This window comes from Primulina tabacum, chromosome 4, assembly GCF_025594145.1.
Source record: "Primulina tabacum isolate GXHZ01 chromosome 4, ASM2559414v2, whole genome shotgun sequence".
Lineage (NCBI taxonomy): Eukaryota > Viridiplantae > Streptophyta > Magnoliopsida > Lamiales > Gesneriaceae > Primulina > Primulina tabacum.
Genome location: NC_134553.1, coordinates 8,997,130 through 9,021,416, shown reverse-complemented (window position 1 = coordinate 9,021,416; position 24,287 = coordinate 8,997,130). Strand labels below are relative to the sequence as shown.

The 24,287-nt window shown below is 35.7% G+C and overlaps 3 protein-coding genes, 1 non-coding gene and 1 pseudogene across 6 annotated transcripts; 2 read left to right on the top strand and 3 right to left on the bottom strand.

The window, feature by feature from the left end:
- The first annotated feature begins 10,576 nt into the window (after window positions 1–10,576).
- LOC142543029 (putative protein phosphatase 2C 22) lies at window positions 10,577–14,782 on the top strand. The gene is made up of 4 exons (XM_075649988.1): window positions 10,577–11,032; window positions 12,003–12,209; window positions 12,492–12,703; window positions 14,064–14,782. The coding sequence occupies exons 1-4, from the start codon at window positions 10,853–10,855 to the stop codon at window positions 14,626–14,628; spliced, it is 1,164 nt and encodes a 387-aa protein (XP_075506103.1). The 5' UTR covers window positions 10,577–10,852; the 3' UTR covers window positions 14,629–14,782.
- A 621-nt stretch (window positions 14,783–15,403) lies between these two features.
- TRNAG-UCC (transfer RNA glycine (anticodon UCC)) lies at window positions 15,404–15,475 on the top strand. The gene has a single exon. It is a non-coding gene; the product is annotated as a tRNA-Gly (tRNA).
- A 46-nt stretch (window positions 15,476–15,521) lies between these two features.
- LOC142543028 (rosmarinate synthase-like) lies at window positions 15,522–16,230 on the bottom strand (annotated as a pseudogene).
- Window positions 16,231–16,271: 41 nt separating this feature from the next.
- On the bottom strand, window positions 16,272–19,347 carry LOC142543026 (uncharacterized). Of its 2 annotated transcripts, XM_075649986.1 has the most exons (8): window positions 19,169–19,347; window positions 18,804–18,846; window positions 18,623–18,715; window positions 18,456–18,518; window positions 18,204–18,299; window positions 18,049–18,126; window positions 16,661–16,942; window positions 16,272–16,520 (listed from the first exon to the last, which is right to left on the bottom strand). In XM_075649986.1, the coding sequence occupies exons 1-8, from the start codon at window positions 19,291–19,293 to the stop codon at window positions 16,272–16,274; spliced, it is 1,029 nt and encodes a 342-aa protein (XP_075506101.1). In that variant the 5' UTR covers window positions 19,294–19,347. The 2 variants fall into 2 exon arrangements, with proteins under 2 accessions (XP_075506101.1, XP_075506102.1); XM_075649987.1 differs by lacking the exons at window positions 16,272–16,520; window positions 16,661–16,942 and adding an exon at window positions 17,649–17,907.
- A 1,774-nt stretch (window positions 19,348–21,121) lies between these two features.
- On the bottom strand, window positions 21,122–22,930 carry LOC142543025 (putative histone H2A variant 3). Of its 2 annotated transcripts, none has more exons than XM_075649984.1 (3): window positions 22,841–22,930; window positions 22,640–22,754; window positions 21,122–21,748 (listed from the first exon to the last, which is right to left on the bottom strand). In XM_075649984.1, the coding sequence occupies exons 2-3, from the start codon at window positions 22,748–22,750 to the stop codon at window positions 21,452–21,454; spliced, it is 408 nt and encodes a 135-aa protein (XP_075506099.1). In that variant the 5' UTR covers window positions 22,751–22,754; window positions 22,841–22,930; the 3' UTR covers window positions 21,122–21,451. The 2 variants fall into 2 exon arrangements, with proteins under 2 accessions (XP_075506099.1, XP_075506100.1); XM_075649985.1 differs by having other exon boundaries at window positions 22,640–22,751.
- Between the last annotated feature and the right edge of the window lie 1,357 nt (window positions 22,931–24,287).

Genomic DNA, 24,287 nt, shown 5'->3' with positions numbered 1-24,287 from the left:
TAATATTCGTGAGGTGTTTTGTTCTCCTGTATTAAGAGAGTGTGTTCTCTTCGGAAACACGGTGAGTGGGTTGTACACCATAAAATATTATAGTGGAAATCTTTTCATCTTGTCCGTTGTTTTTACCCTAATAATTTTCGAAGGGTTTTACACGTAAATCTCGATGTCCGGTTTATTCTTTATTTTCATATTTATTATCTCAAATTACCGTAAGTGAGACCAACAGATGGAGATCAAGGATTTTATACTGAAGATTAATTTGCATTGAATTTTTTTCTCATTCTCCCTAAGAGGAAAATACAGGATCTGGCAATAGGAAAGTCAGGTTCTTAGAGTAACTCGACCTCACGGGACGATGGAGTTGGAGATTTGTCTCTTTTCTCTTTACTTTATGTATTCTATACTCATTTTCTTATAAAAATTATAAAATGTAAGGGAGAAGGAGATGAATCCTAGAATGCTAAGTGCTAAATGTCTCAAAGGTATTTTAGATTATTTATTTAATTTAATTTTTATATTTAATTCATAAAGATAACTTTAATTTAGAATTAGTTTCATTAAAAAATTTTGAATTATTTATTTTATTAGATTAATTGTTCTTAAGAATAGAATTATTTTTTATTAAAACAATATTTTCTTATATTTAATTAATAATTAATGAAATAAAATAATTGTTTTAAAAAAATAGAATATGTTAAGAATATTTTTTTAGAATTGAATTTAGAGTTGATGAGTTGGATACCAACTTTATATGGTGTATAAATTGTTTTATTATGAAGTTTAAAGTGCATTAAAATAGGGCAATGAGCTGGAGATGACTAAGAGATTAAATTATTTGAATTAATAAAATTTCAAGATATTACAGAGGCGAGCATGTATTGAATGGAAGAAGAGTTCCGTTCTTCATTATTGAATTGGTGAAAAAAATGATAGTCTGTACATCACCTATATTTATACATGCGTAAGTAATTGAGTAAGTTTGACTAACTATCTAACCAACTATAACTAACTAATAACCGAGCTAACTGACTGTTGTTAGTCTGATATCCCCCCGTCAAGATGGACTATAGATGTTTTTGACAGACATCTTGGAAACCATATGAGATAGGGCTGCACGTGGAAGAGGTTTTGTGAACATATCAGCAAGCTGCAACTGAGTTCGAATTGGCAGAAGTTTAATTGTTCCTTCCTTGATTTTCTCACGAATAAAATGACAATCTATCTCAATGTGTTTTGTGCGTTCATGAAAGATAGGATTGTATGCCAGATGGATGGCCGATTGGTTGTCACAAAATATAGTGGCAGGGGCTGGAATGGTGATGTGCAAGTCTTTGAGTAGCTGAGTAAGCCATATGACTTCGCTTGTTGTAGTGGCAAGTGCTCTGTATTCAGCCTCTGTAGATGATCTGGAAACGGTCACTTGTTTTTTGGTTTTCCATGAAATCAAGGCGTCGCCCAAGAAAACACAAAAACCTGTTACTGACTTTCGGGTGTCAGCACAAGCTGCCCAATCAGCATCTGAAAACGCCCTCAAGTGTATGGGAGAGGTGGCTGAGAAGAAGATTCCTTGGCCTGGATTGGACTTGAGATATCTCATGATATGATGCACAGCCTTCAGGTGTGAGGTACGAGGTTGGGACACAAATTGACTCAATTTGTGGACTGCAAATGTGATGTCTGGTCTAGACAAGGTAAGGTATAATAGACGTCCAATGAGGCGTCTATATTGAGTGACATCTTCAAGTAATTCACCATCGTGGAGATTGAGTTGAACCCTGGGTTCCATAGGCACGTGCACAGGTTTGCAAGCAAGAAATCCAGTGTCTTCGAGTAGGTGTAATGTGTAATTGCGTTGTGATAGGCATATGCCCTGTGTCGTTCTTGCTATTTCAAGACCGAGGAAATATTTTAAAGGGCCCAAATCCTTAAGTTTGAATTTGGATTGGAGAACAGATTTTACGTCATGAATGAAACTAGGGGAAGGTCCGGCAATGATGATGTCGTCTACATATACCAGTAAGACGACGAAAGAAGATCCTGATCCTTTGGTGAATAAGGTATGATCAGCTTGGGACTGCACAAATCCATATTCAAGTACTGCATTGGAGAATTTTGTGTACCACTGTCGAGAGGCTTGACGTAGGCCATATATAGATTTGTGTAATTTGCACACAAGTTTGGGAGTGACTTGATCAATTTGTTTTGTGGGAGTGTATCCAAGTGGAAGATCCATGTACACATCTTCGAGTAGATCTCCATTCAGAAATGCATTATTGATGTCCAATTGTGCAAGATGCCAATTTTGGCTAGCAGCAAGTGCAAGCAAAACTTTGACAGTGGCTAGCTTGGCAACTGGGGAGAAAGTCTCAAAGAAATCAACACCTCCGCATTGATTGTACCCTTTCGCAACTAACCGAGCCTTATACCTGTCTATCGAGCCATCAGATTTATGTTTGATCTTGTATACCCAACGGCAGCCAATGGCTTGTTTGTTTGAAGGAATTGGAACCACAGACCAAGTCTTGTTGGCTTCCATTGCATCGAGTTCCTCACGCATTGCAACCTGCCAGTCATTTGACTTCACGACTTGATGAAAGAATTGAGGTTCCACTTGCGTGGAAATATTAAGCACAAATTGTTTGTATGATGGAGAAAGTGAGTGATATGATACGTATGCCTCCAAAGGATACAGGGCTGGATGTGAGGGGTCTGATTTATGCTGCAACATCTGACAATGATAATGCCTTAAGTATGATGGCGGTTTGATCGCCCTTGAAGAAGTGCGAGTGGGAGCAACATGAGCTGGTATCTCTGGAGCACTTGGTATCTCTGGAACATTATTGTGTGCACCAGCAACTGAAGAAGCATTTGAGCTTGATGCCAGGTGTGGAACAGCTAATGGCACATTGCTGTCCAAGCATTCAGTAGGGTCAATGGGTGCTGATGTAGGAAGGACCAAGTCAGGAAATGGATCAATGATCTCTTCCTCTGGAGATATAGAAAGAAAAGGAAATATGGATTCATGGAAAATAACATCCCGTAATATAAATGTTTCCTTGCTCTTAATGTCCAAGAACTTGTATGCTTTCATGTTTGGAGGATATCCTAAAAAAACACAGGCACGAGCTCTTGGAAGAAACTTGTCGCGATGAGCTGATAAAGTGGAAGCAAATGCAAGGCAACCAAATACACGAAAGTGTGAATAGTCCACACTTTTCTGATACAACAGCTCATAGGGAGATTTGTTGTGTGTCCAAGGGGAAGGTACACGATTTATCAAGTAAGTTGCTGTCAGAATACATTCACTCCAGAAACGAATAGGCATATGGGACTGAAAAAGCAAAGAACGAGCAACATTAAGCAAATGTTGGTGTTTCCTTTCTACTACCGAATTCTGTTGAGGGGTTTGCACACATGAAAACTGATGTATGATTCCTTTGGTCTGTAACAACTCGGTGAACGCAAGCTCTTTAGCATTATCAGTGCGAAAGGCCTTTACTGTTATGCTGAATTGAGTTTCAACCATTTGACAGAATCTAGACACTATACTTAGTGCTTCAGATTTGTGTTGCAAAAGAAAAACCCATGTAAACCTTGTGCAATCGTCGACTAGAGTCAAGAAATATCGTTGATTATTATATGTAGGAGCATGATATGGCCCCCAAATGTCACAGTGAACAAGATCAAAAGGCTTTGAAGACATATTGTGATGAGAAACAAAAGGTAATTTTCTTTGTTTTGCTAGTGGACAAATAGAACATGGTATATTGGGTATATCAGTATCCTTGTATTGTAAATGGTTTTTCAAATTCTGTACTATCTTCATTGAAGGGTGTCCCAGACGACGGTGCCAAGTTTGTGAAGTGACTTGATTGACATGGATCTTTGAGGCAGATCGCCCCATTTGCATATTCCACGCCTGTGGAATTTGTGTTTGTCATAGATCCAGATGTCGATGCTAAGAACTTTCAATTACGAATCGGAGAATGAAATGCACCGATTTGTGAGTTTTGCACAGAAAGAAAACTCGCCAGCTCGACGAGAGAATCTCAATCTTCTTCCTGATTATCTGCTCACCATTGGCGTGTGTAAGGATTGTGCGGATATGCTCTGATACCATATTACAGAGGCGAGCATGTATTGAATGGAAGAAGAGTTCCGTTCTTCATTATTGAATTGGTGAAAAAAATGATAGTCTGTACATCACCTATATTTATACATGCGTAAGTAATTGAGTAAGTTTGACTAACTATCTAACCAACTATAACTAACTAATAACCGAGCTAACTGACTGTTGTTAGTCTGATACAAGACTATGCTACTTTTTTATCCGAGTTTATAAACGTTTTAAAGGAACACTAAGCTGTTCGAAAGTATAAAAAAATATTTGTTGATTTTTTTTTTAAAGCACATAAGAATACAAAATATGAAACTTGATCACAGGTGATGACCAAAATACATTTTAGTATATATTTTAAAATGCTAAAATATCCCAACATTTAGCTAAATGAAAAATAAAATCTCCAACAATCCAATGAGACAAAAAAATCTTCTCTTACAAAATGTCAACTGCACACGTACACAGACGATCGCGAATGGAGAGAAATATAGAGAAGGAATGAGATAAAAGGTTGGTGAAAAAGTAAATAATGTTGAAAAAACATTTTGTATATATATATATATGTGTGTGTGTGTGTGTGTGTGTGTGTGTGTGTGTTAATTCATTGAGTTTTGAATGCAAAATAAATTTTGGTTCATTTAGTGGGATGACCTTTGGCTTTCCATGTGATTGAGCTAATTGCTAGTAATTACTATCACAAAACCTTTGAAAGCAACTTTTGGAGCCTATAATGAATCTCAATACCACATTTCAATATGTGAAAAACATGCAATCAAACACAACACAACATAAATATCTTTGAAGTGCATTTTGGTGAATTTGTCTCATTCATTGAGTTCCAAAAAATCCAAAACTTCTTTGTTTTTTGTGATTTGGAGTGCTATTATGACAAGAAAGAGAGTGTTGTATTTTGTGAGACAATTGATATATACCATCATCATTGTGTGTCCATGGAAATTCATCTTAAAGACATAGAGTTTCACTTTAATCTCGATTTGAACTGAAATTGTCTATTTCAGATTTCGTTCCAGATTCTATTGACGAAGTTCTATCCAACAGAGATATCACAATGATACTACCTAACAATTTGAAGATGAAATTTTATCCATTCATTCTGAATGACCTCATCATCAACTGCACATGTTTTGGTAGCAATTCCGGCGGCAATGGTGAAAAACCAGAGAAATTTATGGGTGTTGATTTCAAAAGATGGCAACAAATTTTTTTCCTACCTAATTAAACTGAGCCTTGCGAGGTTTTTGCGTGAGGATCCTCTCACAATTGCAGAAAATGAATCTGACAATGATAATATTGAGACATATGATGCTTAGGAACATGGTGACTTCTTGTGCCATAACTATGTCCTTAATGGCTTGGACAACAAGTTGAATAACATATAGTCCTATAAAAAGAGCAAAGCAATTATGGGAATCCTTGAGAAAAAGTGCAAAACAAAGATGTCAGTTGGAGAAATTTATAGTCAGCAAATTCCTAGACTTTAAGATGGTAGATTCTAAAATCGTGGTAAACCAAGTCCAAGATCTGAAACTCATATTGCATGAGATATGAAAATGAACGAATCTTTCTAAGTGGCTACAATATTTGAGAAACTACCTCCTTTATGGAAGAATTTCAAAAATTATTTGAAACACAAACGTAAGAGATGATACTTGAATACTTAATTGTGAGATTGAAAATTGACGAAGATAATCGCAAATATGAGAAGAAAATGTTAAATATCATATAGAGGTAAGGACCAATTTGGTCGAATCAAACATGAGTGATAAAAGAAATAACCCTAAAAATAGATCGAACCAAGGCAATGTCAAGAGGTCCAAAAGGGCGTGCTACAACTGTGGAAATCCAAACCACAAGTCCAAGGACTACCGACGTCCAAAGAAAGGAACATAAGACAAATTACACATGTCTGTTGCACATTTTCGATCGATTTTCGCTTGCTGAATATTTTACAAAATGCTCACCCTCTTACTCTCCTCGACATACAAGAATTAAGATGAGTTAAATGACAAACAACAAAACATGTTCTGGGGTTGGTGATGAAGATCAATTCAAGTTTATGTTTTATGCTAAGTTTTATGTTATTCCACTTTTGTATTCTCTTTCGTATTTCGAATCTGATTTTGTTTAATTGTAAAGACAATGCTTATTTATGAGAAAGACTGATTTGATTGTATACAATACTACGAGGATTATTGTTTAAAAAATTTATTTGTCGTTGGATGTTGTATGCTCTGGTCACGAGACAATAGTATTTCATATCGGTTTTTGGTGCACAAATATGAGATTCCTGACATTCATGAAGGGACTACAATTAAGTTAAGGAATATTTTTTGGATGTTTTTCCTAGAAAAGAAATGAAAGATGAAATTCATTACAATGAAATAAGCAAGGAAATATGTTGCAACAAAAGATGCAACGAAACTACAAATGAGGTAAATCACGAAAGTGATGAAGGACCTAGATGCGGCAAGAGGGCTAGAAATTAAAAACTATTTGTTCCTTAATTTCTGACTTATATGTTATAAAACGAACCAAGGGATATAAATGAAGCCTTGAGTTGTCCCGAGACTCCATTTTGGAAATAATCCGTCAATAATGAGATAAATTTCATTGTACGAAACCAAGCTTTAGGATGTAAGTGGATTCTAAAGAAAAAGGCCGACGGATCTATTGACAAGTACAAGACACATTTGGTGGCTAAAGGGTTCAAACAAAAAGAAGGTCTTGATTTCTTTGATATCTATAACCAATAACAAGGATAACTTCCATTCGAGTACCCATTTTTATTGCAACATTGGATAACCTTGAGATACATCGAATGAATGTGAAAACTGCATTATCAAATGGTGAATTGGATGAAGAAATATACATGGAGAAACCTCAAGGTTTGTCAAATCTTGGACAAGAGGAAAATGTGTGCAAACTCGTAAAATCGTTGTATGGGCTTACACAAGAACCAAGGAAATTACATGGGAAATTTGAGAAAATTATGTTGTTAAATGGAATTAAGATTAACGAGTGTGAAATATGCGTGTATATCAAGAGCACGCCTAATTATTTTGTTATCGTTTGCTTATATATAGATGACATACTCATTATGATAATTGATCATGACATGATAATGACCACTAAGGGGTTGTCGACTACAAACTTTGATATGAAAATATAAGTCTTATATGTGTGATATTGAGGATCAAGATAGTTAAGAAATCCGAAGAAATCATCCTCACACAATCTCACTACATTGAGATGGTGCTAAGAAAGTTCAATGCTTATAAAATATCCCTTGTGAAAACACCAATTGACCTAGCCAACATCTGGCTAAGAATAATAATGAACTCATATCACAATTGGAATGTTCAAGGATATTGGCAGTTTGATGCATATCACTAACTGCACTCAATCAACAAATTGAGCAAATTTAAAAGTAATCCAATTGATGCCCATTGAAAAGCATGAATAAGGCTATTGTCATGCTAATTTGATATCCGACACAAAAAGAAAACTTGTATAGGCCGGTCAACTATGAAATCTGAGTTTTTAAGTTTAGATAAAGCTGCAGAAGAAACATAATTGTTTTAAAATTTCTTGGATGATATCTCGTGTTGAAATAAGCTAGTGTATGCTGTGATGATGCATTGAGATACTCAATTGGAAGAGCACAAAGTAGCATTTATAATGCTAATTCTCGACATATACATCGTAGACATAATATCATTTGGCATTTGATCTCTAACGGAGTTATCACTGTTGATTATGTTAAATCAAAAGATAATTTAGCATATATGCTTAAGAAAGGTTTAAATAGATGTCAAGTAAACTGCACATCAAGAGGAATGAGATTAAAAATCTACAAATAATAACAATCATAGTTGTAACTCAACTTATGAAGATACCAAGATCTTGGTTCAATTAGACAATATAATTATAAAAGTTCGTGCGAGCGCTTGGAACTAGTTTCCACTCTCATTCCTAGCTAACCTACCACGTGTAGTGATGTTAAGTTCTAAACTTTTAATGATTCTTATACTTGAAAAGTAGAGTATGGTAGGATACAGTTGATAGGATGTTAATTACGTAAGTGTGAAGACGAGTCATTTTAACGAAAGACTTATGAATCCAATATGGTGACAATGGCTAAAACAGACACAACCGAGAGAACTAAAAGGGTGTGAGAAGGGTTATTGTGTGGGTGTCATTGTCTTGATTTACATAAACAACATAATAATTCATGACATCATGTTCACTAAGCACCCTAGTAAATATGATGATATACTACTACGAAAGGTTCAAAGCTACTAGTTACCTCTTCTGATCGAATAATATTTCAATGAAACTTTCTAAGCGTCTGCATTTCATATAAGAACTGATTTTCATTCGTGTGAGGATTGTTGGAAATATATACTAATTTATTGAATTTTGAATGAAAAAAATTATGGCTCATTTAGTGGGGTGATCTTGGCTCTCCGTATAAGGTGATATTTGGCTTTCTATGTGCCTGAGTTAATTGTTAGCAATTAAAATTGCAAGACCTTTGGTGGGTAATTTTAGAGTCCATAAATAGGAGCATCATTTCCATAATCCAATATATGAAAAACATGCAATCAAACGCAACACAATACAAAGATTTTTGAAGTGCATATTGGTGCATTTGTCCAGATTTTGTTCTCATTTAGAGAGTTCCAAAAATATCATAACGTTCGTTATTTCTGTGATTTGAAGTATTAATTATCACAAGAAAGCGATCGTCATATCTTAAGATACGATTGTCATATACCATCAGCACCGTGTGTGTGAACAAATTAATCTTAAAGACAGAGTTTCACTTTAGCCTCGATTTCAACTGACGTTCTAGATTGTGTTGAAATAAGAGTTTGAGACGAAGTTCTGTAAATAATTCTTTATAATAAATTCTAATTACTCAAAAAAATATCCACTATTGTATTAAAATTTTTTTAGGGATGACTACAATTCAGTTTTTAATATTTATGATTGATGATGTTATTTTAAAAGCAGTGTAGTACCATATTTTTTTTGTGTAGTACCGTATTCTTTTTAATCAATGATATTATCATTTATCGATCTCTTTCAGTTCCTTTATTTGAGTTTATAAATAAATATATTAACTGGTTAAACAAAATATGAAAATATATACTTTATAAAATATACATATAAAAATAAGGAAATAAATTTTCTATGTGTCTCAATAGACAATTTATGGTATAATTCCTAATCCTTATCGTATTATAAAAAATTGCAATGCAAATAAAGGATTCTTTTCTTCCAAAATGCAAATAAAATAATGGCACAAATTTGTGTGAGACGGTCTCACGAATCATATTTTGTAATACAGATATTTTATTTGGATTATACATGAAAAAATATTACTTTTTATGCTAAGAGTATTACTTTTTATTGTGAATATCGGTAGAATTGACCCGTCTGATAGATAAAATTCGTGAGACCGTCTCACAAGATACCTACTTTGAAATAAATATCGACACGTAAGTTTTGTTTTATTTCTTTTATATATTATAATATTAATATTAATATTAAATTAAATTAAATAAATATAAAACCCACCCGTATCTAATGCGTGTATCGAATAACATATCGTAAAATAATTACTCGCCGTGCACTTTCTTGCTTCCTTAATTTTAATATATCTCCGTTAACATCCAGCAGCAAGTTGCGTGTCAATTTAAGTTCAGACATGCTAAATGCGTCAGATGTCTCTATGACGTTTTAATAAACATTTTTTGTTAATTAACTTTACTTTTTATATAAAATTTTCCACTTTTTTTTTATTAGAACTATGATATCGTGTAAGTTTTTCGTAGGAGAATCTCGTAAATTTATATATGTGAGACGGTTGTTGATTTGATCTATATTTACCAAAAAATATATATTTGACATAAAAATAATATTTTTTATGAATTGAGTCAGCTAACAAAATTGATTCGTAAGATGATACGTCTGTCATAGACTTACTTGATAATAGTAATAGATTTTACAAAATCCCACCTTATTATTACTTTTATTGTTTTAGTCAAACAATTGCTTTTGACAATATTGATTCCAAAAATAGCTGTTTTGAGCTGAGAATTTAGTAAATGTTAGGTACAAAATAAATAAGTTGCGGAAAGAGACAATTCAAGGTATCATTATTAAATTATTTCAAAAATAAAATAATCGTGTGATATAAAATTAATTATGATTAACTCTTTTATTTAAAATTTTATTTTAAATTAAGTATTTAAGAATGCTTGATAAATTAAATATTGAAGGAACAATTCCCACTAATTAAAATTAGGATATTTTTTAAAAACAAATTAGGTATATAATATATTATATTATTTGCAAAAATGTGACAATGAACGTCAACACGTGGAAATAAGAACCGACACACGTCAATTGAAAGAAACAAACGACGACGTTTCAGAGATCCCAACAGTATATAGGAATTCAACGGACGGCAGATTTCGTCGGTATAAACTGAACCGAATTTCAACGCATCGTCTCTCCGTCGAAGATCTCCGCTTTCACTGCATATATCTATCTACCCACTGTTTCATTTGAAAACCCTAATCCCCAAATTTAGCTGTCAAGTAATCTTAACCCACAATTGGATAGGAATTGCCAATTTTGTTTCAGTTTTCTTCTGGTCAGTAGCTTGGGTTTTTTCCGGAGTAGTGATGGTTGAGATTTATAATGGAGGGCACTAAAGTGGTTATCGACAATGTCAGTGGTAGTAGAGGGAATGGCGGCTCCGCCGGTGGACGGCCGCCGATGCCAAACACCTTTGGGTCGGGTTCGCCTTACCGACGCTGTTTGAGCTCTGTTGGCTCGCCGTCTTCGTGTGCAACGTCTCTGGTTCGGCACCCCTCTTTGGTAAGCTCATCCCTGGTGTTTTGTGCATCAAGTTTCAGCGTTTGGTTGTATGTTATTCATGCCCCAGACTACTCTTTTTTTGTTGTTCGTACGGTTAGATTCAGATACTTCATCTGAATTGAGGAAATGGATGATTGTTTAGGATGGTTGGTAGTTAGTCGTGCTTATTTGAAAAGTTTGCTGTGATATTAATAAAAGGAAATTCCTAAAATTTGAATTGCTTTTTGTTCCCTGATTATTAGAGTGAGCCTTTCTGGAGTAGAGGAAGAGTGTAGATAATCGTAATATTTTGTTATTTATACATTGGGGAAGAGAAATGGATGGGATACAAAATGGCATATCTTAGAGCTGAATGATATGTTTGAGGCAAGAAGAAATAACAGAACAGCAAAAACGGGGTTGTAAAGACAAATTATTAGAGGGCTTAAATGTGTCCCATGATGTCGGTTGCAGAACGTAGGGTATAGAAACATTGTTATTATTTATGATTATACAAAAAAAGGCAAATATGGTCGCAAATCTGTCTATTGCCCATAGATATTCACTTGTTGGTGATATTATGTATGCAGCATGTTTACATATTAATGTGTTCCCCTGCCAATCTTATATTGGAGAAGGTTGTGGAAGGGATTCTTTCTGCTCATGGAAGTGGCAAAGAATCTATGAATTCATGTTAAATTAATTACGCAATGATTACTATTTACTGTTGACAATAGATGTGACTGCTTGGCTATTTGAACTGATCACATGAACTAGCAGCAGCGCCGTGCTTTATAGACTCTGATGTAACCTCTATATCTCTCTTATTGGTATACAATTATTTAATATGTGGCACATCTGAAAATATCAGTTCGTTTATCCATGAATTTGGTTTCAACTTATGTGTATCCATCTCTTCCACTTCATCTGGTGTTGAAATCTCTTTATTTTAACTTGCATGGAGGATAGTTTTTTACTTGAGCTTTGGCAGGTTAAGACCAGGTCCTCAGATATTGCAATTGAACAGACGTTGAATGTAGAAGATGCTGAAATTGAATTTATTCCCCTACTTCGCTCAGGTGCGTGGACCGACATTGGTTCTCGCTCAAGCATGGAGGATGTGTATGTCTGTGCTGACAATATGATGAATGATTTCGGGCAAAATGATGGCGATGAAAGGCCCAGGGCATTTTACGGGGTAATTGTTCTCTTCTAACACCTAATATCGCATTTTATTACTCTTTCCAATGATTCACATATTTTAGTGAGCAGTTCATCGTAATTGTTCAAGTGTTATTGATCTTTTTGGCATTTTTGGTTATGCACGTGTAATTACATGGTTTTGTGTACTATTTAGGTTACCAGTGTGACACATGGTATGTGATCTGGATATTGATAGTTGTAGAACCAAAAATTTGTCTTTGTTCTTTAATAATATACGCTCGCTACTCATAATTTAGTTCATTGCTCGTTGGATCAGGTTTTTGATGGGCATGGAGGAAAGCATGCTGCTGACTTTGCTTGCTATCATTTGCCAAGATTCATTGCTGAGGACGAAGACTTTCCTCTGGAGATTGAGCGTGTCATTGCATCAGCTTTTCTGCAGACTGATACTGCTTTTGCTGAAGCATGCGCATTAGATGCTGATCTTGCTTCTGGCACCACTGCTTTGGCAGCTCTTGTCATTGGAAGGTTAGACTTCTCGCAATTCATTAACTTTATGGACTGGTTTTAATTTAAAAATTCAAACATACTATAATATTTCGTAAGTTGAGTATTTAAGGGATCATTGAAAGAACTAGATGTAAGATGGGGCAGCTTTGGTAACTCTTCAGCCTTGAGAAAAGTTAGTGGTCTTTTTATTACTAGATCTGCCCATTATAATGTTCCGAAGTTGGTTACACTTAAGTACTTAGGTATGTGATTTTGGCTCTGTAAAGCAGGGTTTTGATGAGCTTGAACTTACATTGTTTTGGAAATTAGTTTCTTTTTCCCCAATCTCAATCCTATGAAGCTCACACCTATATAACTCATATCCAGCTCACAAATTATTAAGGTTTCATGCTGAGTGCTGACCTCCCTAATACAAGGACTTATCAATTATCAATAAATTAAAAAAATCAATCAATAAAAAAGTTATAAATCCATATCTATACTGTAGGATTCAAAACTTCTAAAAAAATGAAATTGAAAATAAAATTTAAAATCCATGACAAGTTTACAAATAATAATCGAATTTATCATTTACCAGTCTCAAAAAGTAATCAGTGAACAGCTGAACAAGTTTCCATTTATTGGGATCCCAATAAGCAAGTCATCAGGTTGGGCTTTAATGAGGGCTGAGACTCTCGAAGCTTAATGTCAACTTCAGAATCTGATCAGGCTAAACCCATGCATATTCAGCCTGGCCACCAATTATTATACCGAACTCTTAACTTTTATCAGTTCGGGTGGGCAGAGATTAAAACAGTATGCTCCAATTGACAGTCCTATATATGGTTCCAATTTTGTTTCTGATTATTTTCTGAATAAATTTGTAAATTTTATTTCTAGAGTCCATTTTCAGTTAAGTGGAAGTGGTCCCAACTTAAAGAATGCTCGTCTTTTATAAGCTATGAAACCGAGTCTGAAATTATTCATGTTATGCAGTGTTTGAATTCACCGTTTATCTCGAATTTTTTTACTTCACGTTAATAACTTTATGTTGAAGGAACTTGACATACTTCTGCTATTTGTGAATTTTATACTCTCATTCTACCATCAGGCTGCAGCCTTGTATCGATAATGCGTCTATTCTTGAAAATTCTGGTGAAAGTTGTATTGACAACTTGATCTTGACTTGATCCACTCTTGTAAATTATAATTGTGTTGGGACGTAGGCAATGTGAGGATGTAATGTTGTGAGATTTGTTAGTTCACATCCAAGAACCTTTTGCTCATCAAACTATATTTTAGTGCAGTTGCAATTAATTTTGTTAACAAAAATCCTTATGCCTGCATTAAATTATGAACACAGTAGATAATTCTTACTTTGTTAATTAAATGGAGGCAGCTCTCTAGTTGTGGCAAATGCTGGAGATTGCCGAGCAGTACTTTGTCGTAGGGGTAAGGCAATTGAGATGTCAAGAGATCATAAACCTGTTAGCTTCAACGAAAGAATGCGGGTAGAAGCTTCTGGAGGCTACGTCTATGATGGGTATCTCAATGGACAATTAAACGTCTCTCGTGCTTTAGGAGATTGGCATATGGAAGGATTAAAACGTCAAGATGGTGGGCCCCTTAGTGCAGAACCTGAATTTATGAGCACAAGGCTAACAGAAGAAGATGAGTTCCTCATCATAGGTTGTGACGGCCTGTGGGACGTGTTTAGGAGCCAAAACGCAGTGGATTTTGCTCGAAAAAGACTACAAGAACACAATGATCCAATGATGTGCGGCAAAGATCTGGTGGAAGAGGCCTTGAAGAGAAGGAGCGGAGACAATTTGGCAGTGGTTGTAGTTTGTTTCCAGCTACACCCACCACCAAACTTGGTTGTTCCGCGTGGAAGAGTTCACCGGAGTGTTTCTGCAGAAGGGTTGAAGGAACTGCAAAGCTTCTTGGATGGCTTAGAAACTTGAGATGATGATGAAGAAAAGTTGTTTCTTTTATCTTTATTTATTTCCTAATTTTCTCATAATTTTTGTTTTTCAATTTACTCCTTAATTGATTTGTGGGAGAGAATGTAATTTAAAACTGTAACATATGCGGCGTCGAAACATCCTTTCGTAGTTTTCTACTTTTGCATGTCAAGTTTTCTGTTTCATTTGTCTTTGACATCTGAGATTATATGTTTCCATTTATTCAAGAAGATTATTATTCCATTTAGAGCACAGTTTTATGATATATGTCTCGGGCTTCTGTGAAGTGAGTTTGTGTGTGGTGGGGCTTATAGAAAAATGCCCCCTTTTATATTTCAAGGAGGGTCCATTTATCATTATTTAGGGGGGAAAGTAAATAGGGTTAACGTGTATTTTTATTAAGTTTAAAACGTCTTGTTAATAAATAGGACTGATTATTCGACATGGGAGGGATTGAAAGTCAAATCTATTTTATATACAGTCAGTAAATGGTGAGCATGGCCCACATATGATTTATCGTTTTCAATTAAAAAAAATAGTAAAATTACGTCGTTTTAGAAATATGAATTTGTCTTCTAAAAAAGCAAACTCATTCTCTATGCAACTTAAATATATATGCATAAATAAACAATGATTAACATTTGAATGATAAAAAGAAACTTTACGTGACCAAAATGTCGGGTTTTCTTGTATTCTTTAAAAAAACATGTGGAATTGTATCCTTTAAATTGTAGTTAAAGAAATTTAATTAAAAGAAAGCAACGCTCAGCGTATAGCGTTTGTAGTCCAACGGTTAGGATAATTGCCTTCCAAGCAATAGACCCGGGTTCGACTCCCGGCAAACGCATTTTTTTTTGTTAAGCAAATATCTAAAGTAAAGTATTTAACAAGATTGCAATTTGAACAGTTCTTCCAGTTTTCAGCGTTCTTACGACGTTGGACATTGAGAAGATGTAACATGGACTTACATTAGTCTAAGCAAAAGCTTTTTTGTTCAACCCCATCAAAAGGGTTGGACTAAACTGTTGGATTAATGCATCATTAAGAACATTCTCAGTTTCATCTTCAAGGGTGACCATAACTACTCTGCCAAAATTGGCATCGCTTCCTGGAGACGGAAGGATCAGAACTTTCCCTGGTCCAACAGCTGGCTCAAGGTAGCATGAAACACGAACATGGCTTGAATTACCTTCAAAAACGGCATTCTCAAAATTTGCACAAATTAGATGATGGCCTGTCATCCATGGAGGATTTTCAATGTTTTCTTGCTCCAAGAATTCAATCAAATCCATAACTATCCTTATCCATTTGTGAGACCACTTCCTTTAGAGCAGCAGCGGCTTTAGACACTTCATTTTTGTTCAATCCGTCTCCTTTCACCATATTATACACAGCGTAATTTCCGAAAAATCCTTCCTCCAATCGAAGCTTTTGTCGTGTATCCAAGCTTACGCTCAAGTCAATCAGAGAACCCTTAATACCCTTTGCCTTGCTGATACTTGTCCAAATCAACGCACTCAAGGCCTCAAAGGGAGTTAGTTTCAACTCTTGTTCATGTCCATCACGTGCTGTTTCAGCCATCTCAATAAATCTTTTTACCATTTCGTGTTTGAATTCTAAGAGTAAAGGTACTTTGTTTTACATCAGATACTGCAGATGGTTTTCCCAATACTGATTTGTAGTAGTTGATCAATTGAAAATAAGGCTGGTGATTGGGGTGTTGCCTTCTTGTTTTCATGGTGGCAAGGGGTGGAACGAGGGTGGAAATATGATCTTTCCTCCAATGTTGCGTCAGCCCAAGCCTTTATCAACATGGTAGCACATTTGGGATCAGAAAGAAGGTGTGTACAGCTCAAACCTATTGCTAGTCGTCCAGTTTCAAATTCAGTTATCTGAGGCATCTCCAAAAAACTCAGACGTTAGAAATCTAATTTACAATCTCATAATCAAGAATTTCGAGTAGATCTCTTTGTAAACAGTTTCTGAGGCTTAGGCCTCTAAAAAAGTAATTGGGGAGCAAATATTTCTTTACCAGAACATAAAATGTAGACCAAAAGTAGGGTTTGTGGAACATTTCCTCCCAATGAACAAGCTTCAGCTCCTTCTCCCTATCCACATTCCTCAGCCACTCATCCAGTGTCATTCGCGCCCTTGCTTTCAACATTCTCAGCCCTGCATCATTGCATTTAACCATCCAGAGCCCTTCAGGGGACTTTAAAAGTCTCCCCACGACCACAGGAAATGAAGTCAACATCTCAGATATCGATTCTCTAAGCATCATGGTCAGTACTCCGACTTTTCTTACCACTGGAAGCTAGTAATAGAGCACAATTCAAAGATTGTTATGCTCCATTGTATGGTCCAAAACCGATAAGAGGGATGAACTTGCCTGGTTGCACTGGCTTAGTACTAATCACGGTTCGTTTACAGATAAACAACACTTCAGCCATTAAGTTAGTACTTTGTAAGATGTTTCAGCTTTAGCGGCATGATGCTTTCAAGCTTGTAGAGGTGCTTGTTTTTCAGAGTTTTATTCATGGGACTAAGCAAAATGCCCCGTTTTTCTGGGCAAAATGACTTTTTCACGACTTATGCACGGTTAAGTAGTTAACTGGAAAAATGTAGCTGATGCAAACCAGAAAGAAAGAAGAAGCACACTGGTTTTAGTTTCAACATCTAAATTACGTGATTGTTTTCAGATTCAAACAAAATAAACTGCAAATGGCTTTGATGTATCTAGTTTAAATATGAAATCTTCTTTGCTTTCCTTGTATTGGCACGCTTGCTAAAATGGTTTTTGAAAAAAAAGGACCCCTCCGCGTGCGCAATCACCCAAATGTCTCTCGCTACACAAGTTACGTTGCTTTAATTCTAACATGATTCACCACAGGGGTTTCTCACAGCACAACAATACAGTTGCTGTTCAAAAGAAGATACTATATTTATATTAATCCTCGTGTACGCAGTATTGTGTGCACCATTTTGAGCATGCCAGTGACCACAACATTCAAGATAAAGTATTTCCGAACATGGACCCTCGTTCACGTAAAAGATGTAAATTATAAAATATGGTAATACATCTTATTCCTGTACAAATAAAAACAGTATCTGTTTTAAGAGCAACAAGGGGTATATTTAGTCATCCATATCTTTACAAACAGATCAACTCTGTAGACCTAATCACAAATGGTTTCAGTAAGCCACCCCACCGGAAAAACTATCTCCATCATGAAGGACAGATTCTGTCAGCCAATAACCATCCCAAGAACCACCAACCCTCTATAAACGAAATACGATCCATTAGTTGAAGTATTAAATCTGTATCCCAACTCATTTTTCAACTTACAAACCAAAAAACTCATGTTCCTACCTTAGAAGAGAGATCTGAAGAAGAAATGTAGTCAGTGAAAATAATCGTACCTGAACCATGGTAAATTGAAACACTTCTTCTTCCTCAGGCCGAGGTCCTCGTATCCACACTCGCTGCTTATGGGTATTCTGTATAGCATATGTTGATAGTTTAAAGAAAAAAGAAAACTAATGTGCACAGTAGCTATGATCAGCACAGACATAACCTCATTAACATTTAAACTGCTCAAGATCTTTCTTTCCCGGTGACCAAGTAAAACTCTGTAGCTCGAGTGATGAAAGATCCGCCTAAATCTTTCAAACTGCACACATAATCAGTTTTCAATTTTTTACTGAAGATATAATTAACGTAACACAGATATACTATTAATTTTCTCAAGTACCATTCATTACCGGCTTTAGCACTCAGTAAGTAAAAATATGAGATGAAAATTGCCAAATCCTAAACATAAACTGACCTGGCCTAAATCAAAGAAGGGGCCGAAATATGTTGATCTTTCAAATGGATCAAAACCTGCAAACTGTCCGTGTATAGCATCACAGTAATGATGAAAACAATTACTTGAGAGTAACAACCAAATGCAACTTAAAAAAAATAAACAACGGATCATAGTTCGCAAATTACCCTATACATAACTTCAATGCCATAATCTGGCCGAGGCTGGTCATTGAACATCAAAGCATCAAGCTGGTATGTGACAGCTTCTTCGGCACTAAACTATAACATGGAAAAGGAAACACAATGAGCTTCCTACAATATAAAGGATGGTAATATATCTTGTCCAAGATTTCAGCTAAAATGTTACACTCAATCTTGGCCCCAATGGCCTTTTCCTACGAGACTCAAGCCTGAAAATGAACATGGAAATTACTCTTAGTAATTGTAGGCCAGAAAGAAGCAAGGAGCAGATGAGCAGGAGTAACTAGAAGATTGACTTCCACCAAATGAAAAATTATCCTAAAAATATGAACTTTGGCCGTAGAGATTGTTCTACCTATAAAACACCGCAAATCACCATCTAATCGGCAATTGTAAATTTTCAAAATTATTCCGGTTAACATGCAAACACAAAATACAAGCATGCACAACAGGAAAAGCTCTAAATTTCACATTCAGATCAAGATTTCCTCGCCTATTATACTGCAAACGAAGAAAGAGAAAGAACAATACCAGTCGGCGGAGAGAAAGTCAGGGACATCGGCGGCACACGCTCGAAATCGGAGGCTCAAAGATTTGGAAGAGTGTGAGGGTGCGTAGACCAGAGATGAACCGAACAACACCGTTTCCATCGTCATGTACTTCAATTTTAGAATTTTCGGTCCTCGGGTGTTATACCCTAGGCACCTTAATTTGAGCTAGGAATGTCTTGGTAAACAGGTAGTTTGATATTATTCGTTAAATTTATCGAGCCGAGCTCGAGAATTTTAACGAATCGAACTTAAACTTCTTAATGATATTCGGATTGCAAGCTCGCGAGCTCGATCTCGATTAGTTTGTTGGACTAGTTTATTGGACATTAAATGTAGTATAAGAAGACACCATGCATTGTTTATTTGTTTTATCTCACGTTGAAATGATAGTGAAAGAGAACACATGAAAATGTTATTAAACGAGAAGCCTATTCTTTAAATTTTTATATATTAGCTAGCTTTTTTGCTAAAAATGCTCAAAGAACTGAAAAATGAACTTGTTTAACGAGCTCGAAAACGAATTTGCTTAATGAGTAATTCGTTTTCGAGCTCAAGCCAAACTCGTTAAATACGATAAACGAGCTATTAACAAATCGAGATCGAGCTATTCACGAGCTTAGTGATTTTCAAACGAGCCAAGCTCGAGTGTGATATTGTTCGACTCGACTCGTTTACATCCCTAATTTGAGCTGTATTCTCAAATTTATTGATGGTGTATGCCTAAAACAAACATTCATCTTTCTCCTTGTATGTTTTCATCTCAGATTGGCTGAAGATAGGTTGTGAAAAAAATGAGTGACCTGAATAATAAGCACACCCTCGATTCCACCCTTCTCTCTTCAAGAAAGCTCCCGGATTTCAAACAATCAGTAAAAGGCTTGGTTACAATTTACGATTACTTCATAACCCGTGTAATGATCCTGTTTTGTTGCCTTTGGTGGTTTTATCGTCTCTGGACATTTTCATTTCACAACGTGTATGTTACCATCTCAGATACAATCTCATATCCGGGATCAAGTGCTCGACTCTACTGGTCTTTCTATTCCTGTGTACCACGTGAAACGCCGTGAACTGCTTTAGGCATATTTTCATGAAGAGGTCAACCTTGCCATTGATCTTGCTAAAGGATCTTCAAGTCCATCCACGCTTGTGTCGAACGGATTGTTTCATATGGGGATTGTTGGGATTCTGCTGGCAATGAAAAAAGTCTACTGGAGATCCAAGTATTCGGACAATAAGGTTTTCCTCCTGTGTAACACAATGGAGGAGGATCCCAACGGGAAAGATGGAGTTGTACGGTCCAAAGATTTGATGGCAGTGGTTGGTGAAGGCTAGGACAAAAAAACATAATGACTCTAGGTCCTCTTGTACTCCCCATCTCGGAACAGTTGCTTTTCTTTGCATACTTGGTGAGGAAAATTGCGTTGTAAGATGAAGATAAAGCTGAAGCCATATATCCCAGACTTTGAACTGGAGAAGAGTCTTCAGTTGTTGGAGCGCCACATGCAGCCGTCAAAGATGGCTCTGTACCGTTTTGGTAATATCTCTAGGAGCTCTGTGTGGTAAGAATCAGCTTATGCAGAAGTCGAAGGAAAGATTAGGAGGGAGGACAGGCTTGGCTGATGGCCTTTTGACCGGGGTTCAAAGGTGACAGGGAAGTCTGGGAAGCTCCGAGGACTTTAAATCCAGAACTGGAGAAGAACCCATGGATTGATGAGATTCATCAGTTCCTGTGGAGGTTCACAATATCCCGTATCATACCTTTTTTTCCAATTGTTTTTTCTCTTTGTTTGTGCTTGGCCTGTCGATGGACTTTGGCGGTACTGATTGAGTTTAAAGATCGTGGGAACTCGATTAAGTTAATTCATATTCGTCTTCCTCTATTTCTTGGATATGAAGTGCTGTCTGTATTTCTTGGATTGATGTACAAGGATGAATCAAACGGTGCCACTTTTTCTTAAATGTTCGAACACACAATACGAGTATACACCATGTTACATAATTCTCATCCTCCAATCCAACAAACACATGAAATAGATATTGGCAATAAAGTCATAAACACCGGACAGCACATTAGACATGATATGGTCCATGTTGCATGAGTGTGTTTCCTTGAAGCTCTAAGACAGAAACAAATCGATGAATCCCAGTTCACAACATGCCACAAATTAAATAGATGTGTAGACATCCTAAGCCGAGTCCTCAAATCCACAGCATTTGTTAGCCACTCGCACTTACTCAAGAACAAGAAAACAATTGAATCCTACTCCTTGGAGGACTTGTTGATGAGTGACTTGTGTATATGGGGGATCACACCACCACCAGCTATTGTTCCTTTGATAAGAGTATCAAGTTCCTCGTCACCACGTATAGCCAGCTGCAAATGCCTGGGCGTGATACGCTTCACTTTCAAGTCCTTGCTCGCATTGCCAGCTAACTCCAACACCTCAGCAGTTAGGTACTCTAAAATTGCTGCAGAATACACAGCTGCCGTAGCACCCACACGTCCATGAGCAGTAGCTCGCTCCTTCAGGAGTCGGTGAATGCGTCCAACAGGGAACTACAAGATTGAAATGGAGTAAAAGAGGATCTACTAAATTTACATCATGATCTATAAAAAGAAAGTATATTTTCGATTCTTCAACAAATGAAACTGAAAAATTACAGATACTGGGGCAATCAATGAAATTTAGTCTTATCACCAAGGTTTTCTCACCAAAGCATCGAGCACATATTGTTCAACTGAAAAACGAAATCTTGTTATTTTAGCCTCTTTACAACTAAAAACGCAGTAATCATCTAATCATATGGCTCTCATAGGACAACCAAAACATTCTCAAGCAGATGATAATATTTCTAAAGAAAAAATTTATCAACGATGCTGGCATATCCCTTTAAATAAAAGGACAGTAGCATTCTCTGATTGTCTACAGTCTTTAGAACATATACTTTTATGCTCTAGAATACATATGCAACCTCAAAACACGCCGCATTCAGGGAAATATTTCAATACAACGTTTGGATTACATGGATTGAAGTACCAACTCTCAGAACCAAACCGCACGCTCTAGCAAAATCATTTTAGAAACCAACTATCCATTCATTAAACCCAACAAAAAACCTAAACAAACATTCCAATGCTTAACAAGAGTCTGAGAAAATTTAGTAACGAAAAATTACATTTTTGTATTAAACAAGGTACAACTAATTCACATTTTCACAATCTGCGCAGAGATTCCTCTATACAGGAAGATCAACAACCGAAAAAAATTAGCCAAACAGAGTATGCCGACAAGAAACTACAAAGTACAAAAAAGCCTCTAGAAAGAAAATTGCATAAAATCCAAAACCCTAACAAAAGAAACAGCAAAAATAATTCAATACTCAAAGCAAGAGGTAAGATAGGAAATCATTCCTCCTATAAAAAAACCCAGAAAGATACGAAATAAACCTGAAGTCCAGCGCGAGAAGAGCGAGAAATTGGCCTCTTTTTGTCCTTGTCCTTGTCCTTGGAAGCTGGGGTCTTCCCCGTTAACAATCCCTTTGCCCCTTTACCTGACATTCTTCTGATCTACAAGTTTCAATACCCAGCAAACAAAATCGTATTCCAGTGAAGAAGAAGATGATGACAAGAGAAGCGAGTGCTACTTACTCTTTCCACAACCAACAAACGAACTGTTTGGATCCGTAATTCGGATGTTGTAGGGACTGGAATACTACTTGTTGCTTGTGTGCTGACTGATGATTTATAAATAAATAGTTTATTGTGTTTTAAAAGATAAATAAATATTAAATTATTTTTCATCTTAAATTTTTGTCATGAAAGAAAATCCCTTTAAACAATCTTTTCTTATGAATCAGTCCTCCTAAGTTTAATTTTTGGATTCAGTTCTTAACACTAGTAGCTGCAAGAACGTCAAGCTTTGTTTTTTTTTTTTAATCATATTTTACTTTTGTTTCTGTAAGGAATATTACTTGACAGATGTAAGTTTATATAATAACAGTAGAATAATGTTGTGAATTTGTGTTTTATCAGAATCAAGTGTTGTGTCAAATGTTACAACATTTGAGACAACATGCAAGGGAATATTAAACTTTGTAACACAAATTCACTTTCAATAACTAAATGGACAAGATTAAATATGCACAAGTATAAATACTTCTACGGTGCCTCATGACAAAATATTATTCACTAGAAAACAAAACGTTTACAAATACCTATCCCTAGTAATTACTCCTAAAATTAATTTTCTCACATATTGAGAAAATAAAATACTTTCTAAAACAACCAATAAAATTAAAACATAATTACGAAAGCAACAAAACGTGAGCCAAAAAAAAATTAAAGCAGGAAAACGATCTCTAGCCAACGTCTTCACGGATTTTGTCTGTATGTGTTTCCAACATTCAAGGCCACAGGGTATCTGTACTCGTCAAAAAACAACAGCGTCCCTTGAAGAAAATTTTCTCTGAAAATACAACGTGCAAAAGTGCGTGAGTGAATGATTGATCAGAAAAGCAAAAGCCACGCATCCATTTCCACGTTCTCTTGTTTATAGATCCTCACTTTTTTCAAGCAAATCTATAAGATAAGGAAGTTAAGAGTTTAATTAGCAAACATACCATATCATGATAATCTTTGCATAATTATCTCATTATCTAGAAAGGCAAAATCTCATTAAACATTATACATAATCAAATCAATAAGGAAAGATAATATTAGGGAAATTATTTAAGATAAGAAATTATATCAATTAAATAAAAAATATATATTTCCCTTCAGTTTCTATTGTATAATTATCTGATTTGAGGAAATCTGATTCATGGAAACATTAATATAGTTCTTCATGTCTGATTGTATTGCAATGGTAAGGGTTCAACTTGAACATGATACACATTCGACACGTGACACCCAACTCGAAGTTTGTAATATGAATTCTATTGATTCATGGTGTTAGCGCATACGTTGTGAAAGAAAAATATTTAAAGATGCCGATAATTTTCGGAATTATCTTAAAAACTATGTAGTTACTATTAGACGATCATTTTCATATAAGAAAAACAATTGTGAGAATATCATTGTTGTGTGTAGTTATGCA

Coding starts and splice junctions, on each gene's coding strand:
- LOC142543029 (XM_075649988.1), top strand. CDS start 10,853: ATGGAGGGCACTAAAGTGGTTATCGACAATGTCAGTGGTAGTAGAGGG. Junction 11,033..12,002: donor TGGTTCGGCACCCCTCTTTG/GTAAGCTCATCC, acceptor GAGCTTTGGCAG/GTTAAGACCAGGTCCTCAGA. Junction 12,210..12,491: donor GGCCCAGGGCATTTTACGGG/GTAATTGTTCTC, acceptor TCGTTGGATCAG/GTTTTTGATGGGCATGGAGG.
- LOC142543026 (XM_075649986.1), bottom strand. CDS start 19,293: ATGACGATGGAAACGGTGTTGTTCGGTTCATCTCTGGTCTACGCACCC. Junction 16,943..18,048: donor TTCAATTTACCATGGTTCAG/GTACGATTATTT, acceptor CTCTATTACTAG/CTTCCAGTGGTAAGAAAAGT. Junction 16,521..16,660: donor GGTCTACATTTTATGTTCTG/GTAAAGAAATAT, acceptor GAGATGCCTCAG/ATAACTGAATTTGAAACTGG.
- LOC142543025 (XM_075649984.1), bottom strand. CDS start 22,750: ATGTCAGGTAAAGGGGCAAAGGGATTGTTAACGGGGAAGACCCCAGCT. Junction 21,749..22,639: donor CTTCTCGCGCTGGACTTCAG/GTTTATTTCGTA, acceptor TCAATCTTGTAG/TTCCCTGTTGGACGCATTCA.